At 37.4% G+C, this 16,453-nt stretch overlaps 1 protein-coding gene across 4 annotated transcripts in view; it reads left to right on the forward strand.

Annotated features, from left to right (window-relative positions):
- LOC150109013 (short-chain dehydrogenase/reductase family 9C member 7-like) overlaps positions 1-16,453 on the forward strand; it is a 154,660-nt gene that overhangs the window by 38,256 nt on the left and 99,951 nt on the right. For all 4 annotated transcript variants that reach the window (XM_090411308.1, XM_090411289.1, XM_090411318.1 and 1 more), the window contains exon 3: positions 13,388-13,570. In XM_090411308.1, the coding sequence (XP_090267434.1) occupies positions 13,388-13,570 (183 nt within the window). The remainder of the gene's footprint in view (positions 1-13,387; positions 13,571-16,453) is intronic.

The raw sequence follows: 16,453 nt of genomic DNA on the forward strand, positions 1-16,453 counted from the left end.
TCCTTAATGGACAGAGAAATAATTTTCACACAATTCAATATTGAAAACTCTTTCCACGCTTGAGGCAGTGTCATGTTTGGATTAGATGCCATTTTTTCGAAAATTAATTGGAATGTTTGCTGAATATAATATGACGTAAATGTTGATATTATTCCTTGGTTGAGTGGTTGAATAAGTGAAGCAGTATTAGGTGGCAAAAAAGTTATTTTAATATTCAGATGTCTTAAATTTGTTGGGTGGCCTGGTGCGTTATCTAAAATTAGTAGAATTTTGAAGTCCATATTGTTTTTCTTTTTGTAACTTTCTATCGGGTACAAAACACTTGAAAAACCAATTTTCAAACATGCTAGCTGTAACCCATGCCTTTTTGTTGGCCCGCCAATAAACAGGTAGGGTGGACTTGTCGAGCCCTTTCATTGCACGAGGATTTGCAGATCGGTTAATAAACATTGGTTTTGTCATGTAATCACCCAATGCATTACTACAAAACAGTAGAGTAATTCTATATTTGGAAACTTTGAATCCAGGAGCTGATCTTTCATTTTTCAAAATATAGGTGCGTTTTGGCATTTTTTCCCAATATAACCCAGATTCATCCTCATTGAACACCTGGTCTGCACTATAACCACCTTCTTTAATGATTTTTAAAAGTTCTGCTGGGTATTTCCCGGCAGCTTCAACATCTGCTTATGCTGATTCTTTCTGGAGTTTAGGATTATACAAAGAAAACAGCTTTTTAAAGTTTTCGAACCAACCCTTACTGGCACAAAATCCATGCTAAGAGATTTCTTCTGAAGATTCTTGATCAAGTTCTTTTAAATGTTTATAAACTTTGAGAGCTTTTTGCTTAATAAGGTGTCCATCCAAATGAATTTTCTTTTGAGTACAATTTTCTATCGAAATCATTAGAGATTTCTCCATTTTTTTCTATTAGAATATCGCAAACACGAGCAATGCGCTTTGCACTTACCATTGACCCAGTAATAACACTTTCTTGGATTTTATGTTCATTTTGTTTGATTGTTCGAATTGTTGATTGATTCGTTTAAATTCAGAGTCCTTGCAAAAACTCCTGGTTTTTCTCCAATTTTCAACTGATCCAAGATTTCAATTTTTTCTTCGAGAGAAATGAATTTCCTCTTCAATGTTGGGTTTTCCCTTTCGTTACAGTTTTAGTGGCCATTACAATAAAAATAAACTTTTACATAAAAAAAAGCATTACATGTGTATGTAACTCACCAGAAAATAAACTGCTCAGCTTGAGAATAACACACTTATGATTTTTAATGCACTTTCCTGGTAGAAAACGAAGACAATTTTTAACAATAAATACTTTATACAGTGAACCCTAGATGGCGAACCTATGGCACTCGTGCCAGAGGTGGTACGTCATCGATTTACAGATGATATCCTTTTATACGCATATAAATTATTCAACTTTTTTAAATTATTACAATACATACAAGCTGAATTTTGTTTTACACAAGAGAGCAGCTATAAAGATGTGCATATTTGGTGTGGTATTAACAAAAGATCGCGCGACCCAAAGACAAAGGCAAGTGTTGAATTAAAATGCTAATTCTCTTCAATTGAATTCCATAACATCTGAAACTGTCATAACAACATTCACTATTAGTTTTAACACATTCACAACAAGGTGTCATTTATCGTTCCGACGGAACTGGCTCAACTCACACAAATGTTTCAACCCTTGGTTGAATTTTATGGCATCTTGTTTGCATTTGAGATGGCAGGCGAACTCACACATTCATTATACGGCATGTTTCAATTTTTGGTAGAATTTTATTTTAGGTTAGCCTTTGTGATCTGTCATAATGACATCGAGAATTTCAAATGCAATAAAACAAACACTTATTTCTGTAATTGAAAAATTGGACAATAGATTTTAGTTATATTCTGTGTTTCAGTGCAGCATATGGTTTTGCTTAAGTCTATACAACATAGTTTCTGTGAGAGGGGACATGTGATTTATTAGTTAGCACCGTTTTTATTCCATCTGTCTCTAATTGCACTATTTGTTGAGAATGACACAGACTGCAAAAACCTCTGTATAGTACCTTATTCAAGGATACAATAAAACTCAATTCGATACTTTTAACTACTTGCGATACAAGAAGACACAAATTTAACGAAGATAAAATTTGATTTTTAAGGCCCGCGGTGAAAAATATATGAAAAAAAAAAAGCGTACTAGAAATTGTAGACCGTGTTATATCAAAACCACGTTGAACAAGGGATACTACAATTTGTAGACTGCGTTATATCAAAACCGTATTGTATAAGTACTGCGTTACACGAAGGTTACCTGGACATGGAAGTACAAGGCTGCTGATTATAAAAAGCTTAGGCAACTTTATTTATTTTTAATGCGATAGATCAGCGCTTCCCAAACTGTAGGCCGCAGCCCCCTTGGGGGCCATAGGTTTTGTTGAGGGGGGGCCCGTGAAATTAATGAAAACAAATTGAAAATGTTTTTTAAGACTAAGTAGATTTTTTTTATCTTAAAAGAAACGTGTTTAATTTTTATTATTTATTATTTCTTTTTTGTTATTTTTTATATTTTAATGGAAAAAAAATCACACATTGATGCAGGTTCACAAATTTTGTTTGAAATACTAAGATACTAAGACCTGGAAGATACTAAGCTTTGGTATCTTTCAGGTCTACCTACTCACTGATGAGACCTCAAAAAAGGTTGAAACCGGTCTGGGTAGTGACCTCCCCTCATAATGTAATGACAGTATTACATCTCCTAGGAGCTGTGTTTTACATTATGAGAGAATATCAAGAATAGTGAGGGAGCTTACTCCACCTTTGCTTCGAATTGCCTTCGCCGATAGTTTTTCGGCATTGAAACTCATATAGATCGTAGTTCTCGATCTTGAGTTTCACTTAGTGGCTATATAACAACATACGATTTTTATCCGCTTAATATCTCTTTATCTTAATAATTTTGTATTTCCTTTCTTATTCTACCCTAAGTATTTTTCTCGTGCCTGGGATCTCCAGATATTTCTTTATTTGAAGACTCTGAAATTCCCCTATAGGCAAAAGAAAGTTTTTATACCCTGGTAGATCAAATAATCACTTATATCCTATTTTAGCCAAGGTTTTAGTCATGGCAAAAATTACTCACTTTTTATCTTAAATCAATGCTAATCATCTCCACTATCAGGTCCGAATAGTGTTTTAGGATCGGTGCATTGCAAAAGATTGAATCGGACAACTATTTTTATCAAAAATAACAATAAGTTTAATTTCTGGTTCAATAATTGTACATATCACATGAAATCACAAGATTTATTTATGAAAGGTAATTCTTAGTCTTTCTCAATCACTCAACTTGGTTTCTAGTATATACTCTTTTGCATGTACTTAGATAGATTTTCAACAAGCATACTTTATATTACAGCTATCAGGAAGTTATACACATAACATAAATTCATTAGGTGGGCTCGACATTCTTAATTTAGCATCAATCAAAATACAACATATATATATACTAATATATCTCAGCATCTCATTCCTTTCAAACACTTAATCATAATCTAGGCAATTATATTTTATACAATCCACCTCATTGAGATTCAAACATTCCAATGATATGATAGCAGGAACATACTCTATCATAAAGTTCAATCATAAATACACATATAATTAATCAAAGAAAATTCAATAGCTCAATATTTTCTCCAAGGGAAATTAACTGCGCTCATGCTTCACTCATTAGCGATTACATACATCTACGAGTAATGCTAACACTCTAAATACTATCTCCTTAAACTAGACAATTCAATAGTTAACTAGGGAATTCTTTCTTAAATCACAAACAATTAATGAACAGATAGGCTCACGTGGGTCTCTTCCTATCATGCATGTGCCTTCCTTCCCTTTTTTTCTTATTCCGGCGCTTGAGGGGGGGGGGACTATTCATCGGTGCCTCGCTTCTCCTTGAAGCGATACAGGGCACCGATGAATAGTCGCGCAGCTGGCGGGATATAGGGTAGGCTTTCCGTCATCTTGAACTTCCTGGCGAAGGATTTTTATGTCGGTCGGGTTGTGCACTTACTCAAAAGAGCATCAGAGCTTCAGGACCAATACGGCAAGATTTCTCCTTAACCTGTTGCCTCCGGATATCTTTGGCTGCAACTGGGGCAGCTGGCTATCGGTGGACGGGTCTCTCCGTCCTCCCCTCCGGGACTTATGACACCTCTCGTCCTCGATCTCTCGTGGATGGATCACTCAGGACGAAGAAAAAGGAAGCCCTCTCATCTCCGAACCAGACCTTTTAAACACCAGTGTCCCTGCACCTTGGATTATGTTTTTGGGACCCCCAACGTCCCCTGTGTGAGTCTTGCTAGTAGTTTTTAGAACCCTGGATAATGTTTCTCGAATATTCGCCAACAATCTTACTTTCTCCCTTTACCACCTTAATCCTGCCTATGGGCCTTTGCTTTTGATTCACGCCGTGCCCTTTCAATATTGACCTTGAAGCTTACCTGTGATGGGACTTGCAAACAATTTTCAAACGACATGCCGAATTTCGGGTAATGCTCTTGGTTTCAATACTTCTACATCCCTTCTTAAACAATGAGCGAGTTAATTCCCTTTGAGCTTATTTTGCTCTTTATACAGATAGCTTTACATAGAGAAATAAAATATACATTTGTACAAGAAAATTTTGGTGAATTCATACTGTAAAAAGTCGATGTTTTAGATAATTTATTTTGGCAACATCAAATTTTTACACCATGTCAAATGTGTATGTAAAATGCTAAAAATGTATTATTTGCATTTGATTTTTGCAATATTCGCTGTGTATGTTTTGTATTGAATATAAATACAATAAATATTATAATAATATATATCTATATTACGATTTTTTTTTGAGGGGGGGGACCGTGAAATATTTTAATTTTTCCAAAGAGGGCCCTGACATCCAGAAGTTTGGGAAGCACTGCTATAGATCACAACACAGAAAGATAAGAAAATAATATTTATTAACTTATTTGTTAATATTTTACTGGTATTAGATCCAGCATCCTCAGAGCACAAAAAAACAGTTTGTCACAGTACACGAAACAACAACAATTTTGCATACTGTGACAAACTGTTTTTGTGCTCTGAAGATGCTGGATATAATACCAGCAAAATATCAGTAAATAAATTAATAAATATTATTTTCTTATCTTTCTGTATTGTCATCTATACCGTTAAAAATAAATAACACATACTGTGAACACATAAGCCTTTCCACATGCTTAGGCAACAGCTTCAAGCTATAGCATGGAATGAGGAGTTAAGCAAGAAGGAGATAACTAATAAATTTAGTTTAATCCTTTATCCAAGTGTGAGCAAACAATGCGGATATGTCTAATGTTATGCATTAAGGGAAGGGCCACAACCCAGACTAGTTTCGACCTTTATTGAGGTCTCTTCAGTGGGAGCCAGGCCCAAGTGAAGATACCAGGCAGAAGCATTAGCAGGTCATCTCTACCTATAGGAGTTGCCAAATGGTGTGCCACCCTTTTTTTTTTTTTTTTAAATTACTCTGGATTTAGAGAAAGATGTTGAAAGTTTATTTTTCACTTGGTTAGATCCGCAAGGAGATGTGTTTTGCATTATGGGAGATACTGAGATAGGAGTGTTCGTAGCTTGCTCCACCTTTGCAAGGAGCGCCCTGGTGTTATACCACCTTACCTCAGTCCTGAAGATACTTTCAGGTGCAAACTTTGTTTGCTCACACTTGGATAAAGGATTAAGCTAAATTTATTATACTCTAGCCAAGTGAAAAATAAACTTTCAACATCTTTCTCTAAATCCAGAGTAATTTAAAAAAAAAAAAGGGTGGCACACCATTTGGCAACTCCTATAGGTAGAGATGACCTGCTAATGCTTCTGCCTGGTATCTCCACTTGGGCCTGGCTCCCATTGAAGAGACTTCAATAAAGGTCAAAACTAGTCTGGGTTGTGGCCTTTCCCTTAATGCATTAGACATATCTGCAGGGAGATGTGTTTTGCATTATGGGAGATACTGAGATAGGAGTGTTGGTAGCTTGCTCCACCTTTGCAAGGAGTGCCCTGGTGTTGTACCACCTTACCCCAGTCCTGAAGATACTTTCAGGTGCAAATTTTGTTTGCTCACACTTGGATAAAGGATTAAACTAAATTTATTATACTCTAACCAAGTGAAAAATAAACTTTCAAGGAGATAACTGCTGCTTGGGCACTGACAAAGAGTATTCAACAACATCGATGTGTGAATGTATTCAAGACATTAAAAGGCTAAATCTGGTAGGTGTGTTGAATGGATGAATGAAGGGATCAATATGAAATCTGGAAGAAGAAGAAAGCACTGTGGAGGCAGCAGAAGATAAATAATGGTAATTTATCTTCTGCTGAATAATGATCAATTGCATGGAGAGTATAAAGAGCAGGGAGATGCAAGCCAGGAAGATGACTTAGTAAGAACAGCGAAGATGTAGTATCAGCAGACATTAGCAAATTGGGACAAGAAAAATCCTATGGAGTTTTTTTTTTTTTTAATAAGTGGCAAGTAGAAAAATGATTATGGCAACATGATGTTAATGAGTGAAAATGGTAGATGGTAACTGATGAGAGGATTCAGTGAGCAATTGATCAATGTTTCATCCTCTTCAGTATGAAATCATGAGAAGTTCAAGTGTAGAGGAAATGGGAAAAGATGGCTTACTGGTAAGTGAGCCACAAACATGAGGAGTTAAGTAAGCTTGATGTCGATAAGCAATAGTACTTAATGACATATCACCAAGTGCCTTTAGGGTATGAGAGAACAAAGTCGTCATCTTCGAATCAAGTGACGCCACTACTAGCCACCATGGAGACCAGTATGCAGACACTGCATAGGAAATGTGCAAGACCCTTGAGGTCAAATATGCCTCACGGAACCTTGCATATCCACTTTACCAGCATCTGTGGCCTCAACCCCAGCCTTAATGGTGTCCACTACCATCTTTAATCTATCCAATCCCACTACTCTTTTTGTCAGAAACCCAAATCTCACCCCCTCCCAGCACTATTCATCTCAACCTTCCTTTAACTCCCATCTTTAACTCCTTTCGATCCATGGGTGGCACTGACATACATTGCCAGAAAGTACCCAACCTAGAATCGACCAACTTTGTTCTTCTTTGTTTGAAGATATCCCTTCCCCACTCATTCAAATTCATTTGCTGTCTTTATTGCGCTGCTAATGCCACCAACCACTCTGATCTCTTTAATTTCCTCTCCTTAAAAATTGATTTTCTCCAGTCCCACTTTCCCAACAGTGAAATCATCCTCCTAGGAGATTTTAATGTCCACAATACCAACTGGCTTTACTCCTCCAGTTGCACAGATCTTGCAGGCAGAGATGCTGAAACATTTACCATCACCAATGACCTTACACGACTTGTTCACATGCCAACCAGAATAGCCTGATAACCTGAACCACTTCCCAAACACCCTAGATTTCTTTCTCACCAATGATCCTTCCAAATGCACAGTGAATGTAGTGGGCCTCATTTAATTCTATTCTGACCATAATTTAGTGCTCCTCTCCTGTGCAACAATGCTTACACAACCGCTGCCATAGTAGAGTGGCATTATAACAGTACCATGTGGGACAGCCTCTGCAACTTCTATGCCTCATTCCCATGATACACTATCCCAAATGGGAACAGTATTTTAAGGTTGGGCAGATTTGAGCTTTATAAAGTGTCAAGAGTTGAGCAGGAGAGAAGGACTGCTTGTAATGGAAAAGAATACAAAGTTTTTTGGAAGGCTGAAGGAACTATAGAGACTTAGACTTGATGTATTCCTGCCATGTCAGATTGGATGAGAGAGTTAATACAAGGAGAAGAAACTGGTCTTGGTTGGCAAGAGGAATATTGTTAAAACTGAGGGAGAGAGCAGAATGGTCTCTCTTTCTAGAAATGAAACAGGAGTTTTGATGGCATTAAAATTCAACAGGTTATCCTCACTCCACTTGAGAATGGCAAGGATATCAGTGTGTTTGGGAGATTGGTTTAAGATGAACTTGAAGTATGAGTTATCTGAGCACTGCAAGGTTTTGAAAATAAAAATGAGGAATCAAGATTACTATCATCATCAAAGCTATGAATAGGACTGGATGTCAGGAAGAGAGAAGATCATTAATGTATAGGAGGAAGAACATAGGTGAAAACTACTGAGCCTTGGGGTACATCAGCATTAACTGAGAAATCTGATGAAAGGAAACCATCCACCATTCCTGCAGTGAGCCAGAGAGGAAGCTGGCAATCCATCCATAAAGGAAGGAAGGCATACCATAGGATGGTAGCTTATCAAGAACGAACACTTGAGTTTCTCTGAACTTTCTATGGCTCACATCCAAAGGTAGGTTAGCAAGGAAGTCTGCTGTGGAACAAGAACTGCATAATCCACGTTGATAATTGTTAAGTTGAAGCATTTAGCTAATTTCCATTATTTTTGAGATCAGAGCAATAGGATGAAAGTTTGATGATTGACTTTTTTTCTCCCTTTTTTAGAAATAGGTTGGGCAAAAGCTTGCCTCTAGGCTGTGGGATAGAGATGTCAGATGAGTATTTTTTTTAATTTTTATTTTTTAATGTTGGGGCCCATATACGAGAGGTTGGCTGGTCAACCTGTAGTACTTGAGTACCATATAATGGGTAGTGGGTTAGAAAGGAGGAACTTGTTAACATTCGATTTGAAAGCCTGCATATTGTATTCCTTGGGAAATACCTCAGGGGGAAAGACTGTTCCACAGCACAGCACTGGCAGGGATGGAGGAGGAGGAGGAAAAGAAACTTGTTCTGTAGGTTTCAAGGTGTACTGTGAAGGGATGTTGGGAGGTGGCTGTATGTGTTCCAATGGGTGTAGTACAGAGTGGGGGAATTATTGATGTTATTTCAGATGAGCATTTTCCATGAAAATATTTGTAGAATATACAAATTGTAGAGACTAAGCATCTATGTGAAAGTGGGGGGAGTGAGGCGGTAAGAGATTATTATTATTATTATTATTATCTCGGGCAACTCCAAGGAGTCGATAGACTCATCGAGGGAGGCCCTAACATCATGTCAAGAGCAACTATTCGACATTCACACAGTATATCTATCATACCTCGTATGATATGTGAACTCATTCACAGTCATAGCACCCACAACAGACTCTGGCAACTTATTCCACTCATTCACCACTCTCCAAGTAAAAAACCTAGTTCTAACACCCCTGCTAACCACACTCTTGCCCAGCTTTCATGTATGGCCCCTAGTCCTCCCACCACCAATCCTATTTTCAAAAATATCTTCTGGATTAATCCTATAGAAACCCTTCAGTAATTTGAATGTCTCAATCATATCATCCCTTTTCCGCCTATCAACCAATTTTAGTAACCCACAAATCTTCAACCTATTCTCATAAGGTTCATTCAACAGACCTGCTATCATCTTGGTCACTCGTCTCTGGATCCTCTCCACCTCCTCCCCATCAAGAAGAAACCTCTGGCGCCCATATCTGGACACAGTAGTCTAGATGGGGTCTTATCAAGGCTCGATATAGAGGAACAATAACTTGTTTGTCTCTGCTTGTTAAAGTATTTTTCAGCAACCAAGTGATTTGATGAGCTGTTTTGGCCACTTTTGCAATGTGTTCCCTAAACTTCAACTCACTATCCACCAACACTCCCAAATCCCTGGCCTCATCAAACTCCTGGAGTACGGTTCCACCAATGTGATATACTGCTGCTAATCTTTTCACTCCAAAATGCATAACCTTACACTTTGCCACAATAAATCGACATCCATTTTCCCTAGTCCAGTCCTCCAAACTATCCTGCAAAATTTTGACATCCTGTGTACTCACAATTGCTCTACCCAGGCTTTGCATCATCAGCAAACAAGTGAACACTTCCTCTCAGATCCTTTCCTATATTGTTAATGAACAAATTGAAAAGTAGTGGTCCAAGAACAGAACCCTGCAGCACACCACTAGTCACAAGCTGTCTTTTGGACTCCACTCCTGAATAAACCACTCTCTGGTATCTCTCCATCAACCACCCTCCTATCCATCTCACCAACCCTATATCCTTCCCCATTTGCTCCAGTTTACTGATTAGAGTAACATGTGGTATCCTGTCAAAGGCCTATTAGAATCACTGTAAACCCATTACCCTTATCCAGTTCAGCCATCACTGTGTTATAAAACGTGAGCAAGTTACTGAGGCATGATCTACCCTTCACAAAACCATGTTGTCCCCCATACAGTATCCCATTTTCATCTATCCAGTCCTGTATTCTTCTCTTGATTAATTTCTCCAAGACCTTGACAACGATGTCTGATATGCTAATTGGTCGGTAATTTACAACATCAGTCTTGGACCCTCCTTTGTATGTATACATATTTGAGTGTTATAGAGATGTATCTTTTATCAGTCTAATTGCTCTCCTCTGTAGTGAGTCAAGCATTTTGAGGGAGTTTTTAGGAGCCCCACTCCAAATGTGAGAACAGTATTCGATAGCTGGGTGGATTTGCGATTTGTATAAGGTTAACAGCTGTTTTGAAATGAAGTAAGGTCTTGAGTGAAAGAGAAAGCCTAGTTTTTTGGAAGCTGAGGATGCAATGGTTGTGATGTGTTTATGCCAGGAAAGGCCTGATGTCATGGTAATTCCGAGAAGAGAAATTTCACCTTGTCTGGGGATTTGAGTGTTATCAAAAATAATACTGGGGAAAAATGATTCTTTTTTGTGGGAAATAAGACAGAACTGGGGGTTTTGCTAGCATTGAAGTTGATGCGGTAATCTGAGTCCCATCGGAGGATGTTTTGGAGGTCTGCGTTAAGGGAAGTTGTGGTTGATGTTCTGTGGGTTGAAGTGAGTTATGTAGGGTAAGGTTTTTCAAATGCAGAGTATGACAGCTTGAGGAGACAGTGCAGGACAGGTGAGTTCTGGAGCACAACTGGCAGAATAGCATCAGTGCAAGAAGAGTTATTGGTTTTCAAGGCTACTGAGGATTTTTCTGATGTCCTTCTGGTGAAATTTCAGAGTAGGCATACTGTGGATAGTTTGTGGAATGGCAGGAGGAGTTCTACTTTGGTTGTCTATGTGAAAGTTGGAGGAATAAAACTGATGCCAAGAGGCCTGCCTTTTCTTTGGGAAGAGGCAGGCCTCTTGTCACCATTGTATCATCAGGATGTGAGAGAGGTGGAAACACAGAAGGGCAGAAGTTGTGTCCCACAGACCTGAGAGGTGACCAGAAGGCACAACTGCCATTAGGACAGGAGACAAGCTTACTGCATTTGGCCCTTACAAAGTCTGCTTTGGATTTGTTGATGATTTCTTGAATTTGTTACAAGCTGTAATGTAGGCTTAGTGAGAGACATGAATTCTTGACTGGAGCCATTGGGTATATGTTGAATTTTTAGTTTGGACTGGTTTCGCACAGTTGTTGGAGAACCAGGGTTTGTATAAAGGTGGGGAATTTTGAGTGGAGTGGAGAATAAAAGCAGTCATCCCAGTGAGAATAATTTCTGTTATTAGATTGATGCAGACGCTAGGATTGGAAGCAATAATCTGACCATAGAAATGATGTTTACAATCTCTGAAGGTCATACCAGTTAGCACTGTTGTAATGCCACAGGATATGAGGCTGTGAATGACTGGAAGAAGGCTGATCTGTAACAAAGGAGACGGGAACAAGATTATGGTCAGATTTGCCATGAGGATATCTAACATCAGTGGTGTATATTTTTTGGAGGGGAGCTGGTTAAGAAAAGATCCAAAGTGTTGGTAGAATTAAGAGGATTGTCTGGAATTCTGGTGGGTTTGTGGACAATTTATGTTAAATCATTGCTGACAGCATACAGTTCACCAGCTTGCTCTGTGACAGCAATATTTAACATATGTTGATAATGCTCAAGTAAACCAATCTGGAGAAGTAATTCCTTACTTTTCCAAACATGACTGATACTGCTCTGTTTGTCCTCCTCCTGCACTATTTTGTTTCACAATAGAATTTTAGTTTTTAAATTTGAATCCTATACACAAAAAAAAATTGTGAACCCATTATACATTTGTATTATACTATGGTAGGTAAGGGAAGAGTTAAATAATTGAGTTCCCCTTATCTTAGACTAAATATGGAACTTTTTCACAGCAGTTTAAGCATCCAATAAGCAGAACAGTTACCTCGCATCAAGTGAGGATAAGCATCTGTCAAGAAGTAGCTGCAATTTGTATGCCATAACATTTTTTGCACTGTTTTCATCTCCATTTTTCTGCTTCTTTTTCTCATCTGGAAGCAAATAAAAGTGTGTGCAGAGAACAAAGGGCAACAGACACACAAGCTAAGTTTTAATAAGGGAATACCATGAGCAGACATATAAATACAAAGCAGGACAGTTCCCTTGCACCAAGTGAGGATATGCATCTGTCACAGAAGAAGCTGCAATTTGTATGCCACAACATTTTTTGCACTGTTTTCATCTCCATTTTTCTGCTTCTTTTTCTCATCCGGAAGCAAATAAAAGTGTGTGCAGGGAACAAAGGGCAACAGACACACAAGCTGGGCCTGATGAACCAGTGTTTTAATAGTTCCTGCCTTTTGACTGGGATGGTGATGAGATTCAGCATGGATATAATAGTCCGTATGAGTCTTTCTATAGACTGAGAAATGTAGGTTATCATCTGGTTGGCAAAGAATTAAAAGATCTAAAAAGGCTAACTGCCTAAACAGATCAGATGGTTTACGTCTATCCCCTTTATGGGAGATTTTCCTAACTTTTTATTGTATATATAATTTTTTTTTTTTTTTGTTAGGAAATTTGTTGACCTTTTTAGTTATCTTACATTAGCTACTCAGGTGGCACTTTTTGTAATTGTCAGTTATTGTTTAATTTTAGCTTAAAATGTACTGAAGATACCTGTGAAATGCAGACGAAAATTATACTATTAAATAATCTTTTTACGTGAGTTTTTCCATTATTAATTTTGTATTTATTTTTAGACAAACAAGCTATAATTTCATTGAAGAACTTTGTTACTTACTCCACATGTACTTTTTTTTAAATAATATAAAAATAATATAAAAATTTTTTTAAATAATATAAAAAATCACGTACTAAGTTGATAGCAGTAAGCCAGCTGTAAGTAATTCATAATGTGATTAAGAGTACTCTCAATGCTTTAGACAATCAGTTTCTGATTCTCCTATTTACTTATTGAATGGTTAATCCAAAATTCATATAAACTGCATAAAAGTAAAGTACAGGTGGTAGCATTAGTTATTTCTCTGTATTGAATTTTCATACCTATCACTTTATTTCTATTATTTTTCTTTTCTTTTTCAGAACTTTGGGCATTAGTTAATAATGCTGGAATACCCTTTTATGGTGAATTAGAATGGTGTTCCTTGGACAGTATAAAGCAAGTTTTTGATGTGAACACATTTGGAGTACTCCGGGTTTCACAAGTCTTTTTACCTTTACTTCGCCGATCAAAAGGACGAGTGGTGGTCATCACTAGTATTGTATGTAAGCATCATTATAAACACTTTTTTTTTTTTTTTTTGCTTCCTGTCAATCAGGTAGTGCAATTTTTTTCTATGTTGTTTTGCTGGAGAGTGGTGGGTGATTGGAATGCATTACCTGAAAGTATGGCGAGAGTCAGACCTCCCGTGATAAGTCTCTTTACTCCATGGAGATCTGATGATGATGATAATAATGCTATTGATGTGTGTTCGTGTGTGTGTGTATGAGAGAGAGAGAGAAAGAGGTCATCTATTAAGTGGAGTGCATGCTCTTCTGTATATTATCAAATTTTTTTAGGGAAGTTTTGAGGTATGAGCACAAGAATCCAAGGTTGGTCAATAGGATATGGAATTTTATTCATAATATTGCAAATAAAATTTTATGAAAGAATGCTTTGGTTATTTAGTGGAAATAAGTTAATTTTAGATTATTATTATTATTATTATGGAGTCATAAAACTCATTGTGGAATGTTCATCTTAGACAACACATGAAGAAACACTGAAAAAGAAAAACAACCGATGAAGAAACACTTGTCATATTTTCAAAAACTGGGAAAATATGTTTTAAGTGTTTTCCCAGTTTGTAAAAGTACTTTCAAGACAGAAAAATGAATATCAATTATAACTTGTGACATAAAGATGATTAAACATGACCCATGCATGCATGGGTGATATATGCCAAGAGAAACATTTTGTTTTAAAATAAAACTTCCTTTATATTTTTTAGTTACTGAAAAATTAATTATGGTATAACCCTGTACTGTGACAATACAGTAATAAAAATATAAAAGTGAAAAAAAAAAAGATGATCGAAATAAAAAAGAAGTGCCTTGTGCTTAAAGATCTTTCACATATCCCTTGGGATATGCTCCAGACTAGGATTAGCAAATTACAGACCAGTTCAGTATCTCAAGAGTGGTGGTTAAGGTACTGGAAAAGTTGGTTTAAAGTAGAATTCAGGAATGGGCAGACAGGAATATTTATTTATTTATTCTTATGGCAAAAATAATACAATGCAGCTATAGATCAATGTCTAGTCCAGAAAGCCAATCCAGGGCCTCATCTATCATCTTGTGGATGTCACCATGAAATTGGCACCTTGGGCAGTCGTTCACAATATCTGGGCTACTGGGGAACAGTCACAATAAGAGTGGTCTGACAGTTTCCATTTCTGTAGTAGGTAGCCACATCTGCCAGGAAGCCATTTGTTTGACCAGTGTTCTCTCCACGTGTCAGATGTTGATAGTAAGGCAGCTGAAGAGAGTTCATCCATGGACTAAAAATGATTTTTTAATTATAGGCAAAGACTAGGTGGAATTTTGAGTCTGGTGCAGGGGAAGGTTGCTCATTACTTTATTAAATTCTTTAATTGAGGCTTGTCTTCTCCATATATTTGGTAGAGCAAAGTTGGATAGGACAGGCAGCCAGGGAAGAGGGGTGCTTCTGTGTCCCACTAATGGTAGAGTTTAGCCAAGTATCTATGATGTTAGTGTGTGTGCACACTTCTATCCCAGATGTGGGGGGGGGGGGCATAGTATTCTGCTGCAGAAAATGCAAGGGCTAGTGCAGGCAACCTTAGGACTTCTGCCCCACAACTCCAGGTTGTTCCAGCAAGCCTGGAAATGATATTATTTCTTGTTTAATTTTGTTGGACAGGTTGGTGATGTGTCTTTTATAGGTTAGGCTTCTGTCCAGGTTCACTCCAAGGTATTTTGGGTGAGGCTCATGTTTTACTAATATGATACTCTATGAGCAGCATGGTAAGTAATAAATAATAAAAATAATAAAGGTAAGTAATAAATTACTTGCCTTAGTAATTTATTCACATTTTATAATAGAGTGAAAGCAGAATTTCATAAGGGAAATGGGTACATCATAATACCACTGGATTTGCAAAGGCATATGACAAAATACTACAGAGAAAACTATTGCATAAGGTTGGAGTAAATGGGAATGAATGTGAAGCTAGTAGCATGGATGCAGGGGTTTCTGATTTAAGAGAGACAGACAGCAGAAGGTAGTATATTGTAGGATGGAATCTAGGAGAACGAAAGCAACCAGTAGAATGCCTCAAGGCTGTGTACTAGGGCTGTTACTCTTTAATTTGTATATCATGACATAGGGAAAGATTTAAGAGGGGATATTCAGTTGTTTGCTGATGATGCAAAAATGGGGAGACCAATAGTTGATAAAGGTGCTATAGAGAACTTGCAAGATGATTTAAATACACTGGCGGTGTGGGTGAATTATAGTGGTTGTCAATTTAATGTTGCAAAATGTAAGGTTATGTGTACTTAGGGATCGAAAGATTATATATTTTGTATCATACTGATGGTAGTGGATTGATGAGGCTAGGTATCTAGGGTGATAGTGGACTGAAAGTTGAAATTCAGAGGGCATAATGAAAAAGTTATTATGCATTCTACGAAGTTATGAAGAACACAGGGTAGAGATGAGGAGGTTATTATCTCCCCTTATAAGTTTATGATAGAGTGCATCTTGACTATTGTGCACATGTTTGGTCACCTGGGCTTCTTGAGAGTGAATATGTGGCAGAGAAAATTCAAAGACAAGTGACTAAGCTGGTGAAATGCCTGCAGAATACTCTTTATGAGGATAGATTAAATGTGTATGGGTTGCAAAGTCTATTTAAAAGGAAGAAAAGAAGGGATAGAAAACTGATAGAAATTGAAAAATTGATAGAAACTATAAGTTACTGAAGGGATTCTATAGGATTGACACAAAAGATATTTTTCAGTACATGATGAGATGAGAGAGAGAACTGGGGATCACCCATGAAAGTTGTGTTTGTGGTCAGTAAGGATGGGGAATGACTGGAATGGATTGTCAGAGGTAGGTGTGAGTACCCTGACTTCCTTGGAGTC

This window comes from Typopeltis vanoorti, chromosome 2 (assembly GCF_054136105.1).
Source record: "Typopeltis vanoorti isolate ZY-2024b chromosome 2, IOZ_Tvanoo_1.0, whole genome shotgun sequence".
In the NCBI taxonomy this organism is placed as follows: domain Eukaryota; kingdom Metazoa; phylum Arthropoda; class Arachnida; order Uropygi; family Thelyphonidae; genus Typopeltis; species Typopeltis vanoorti.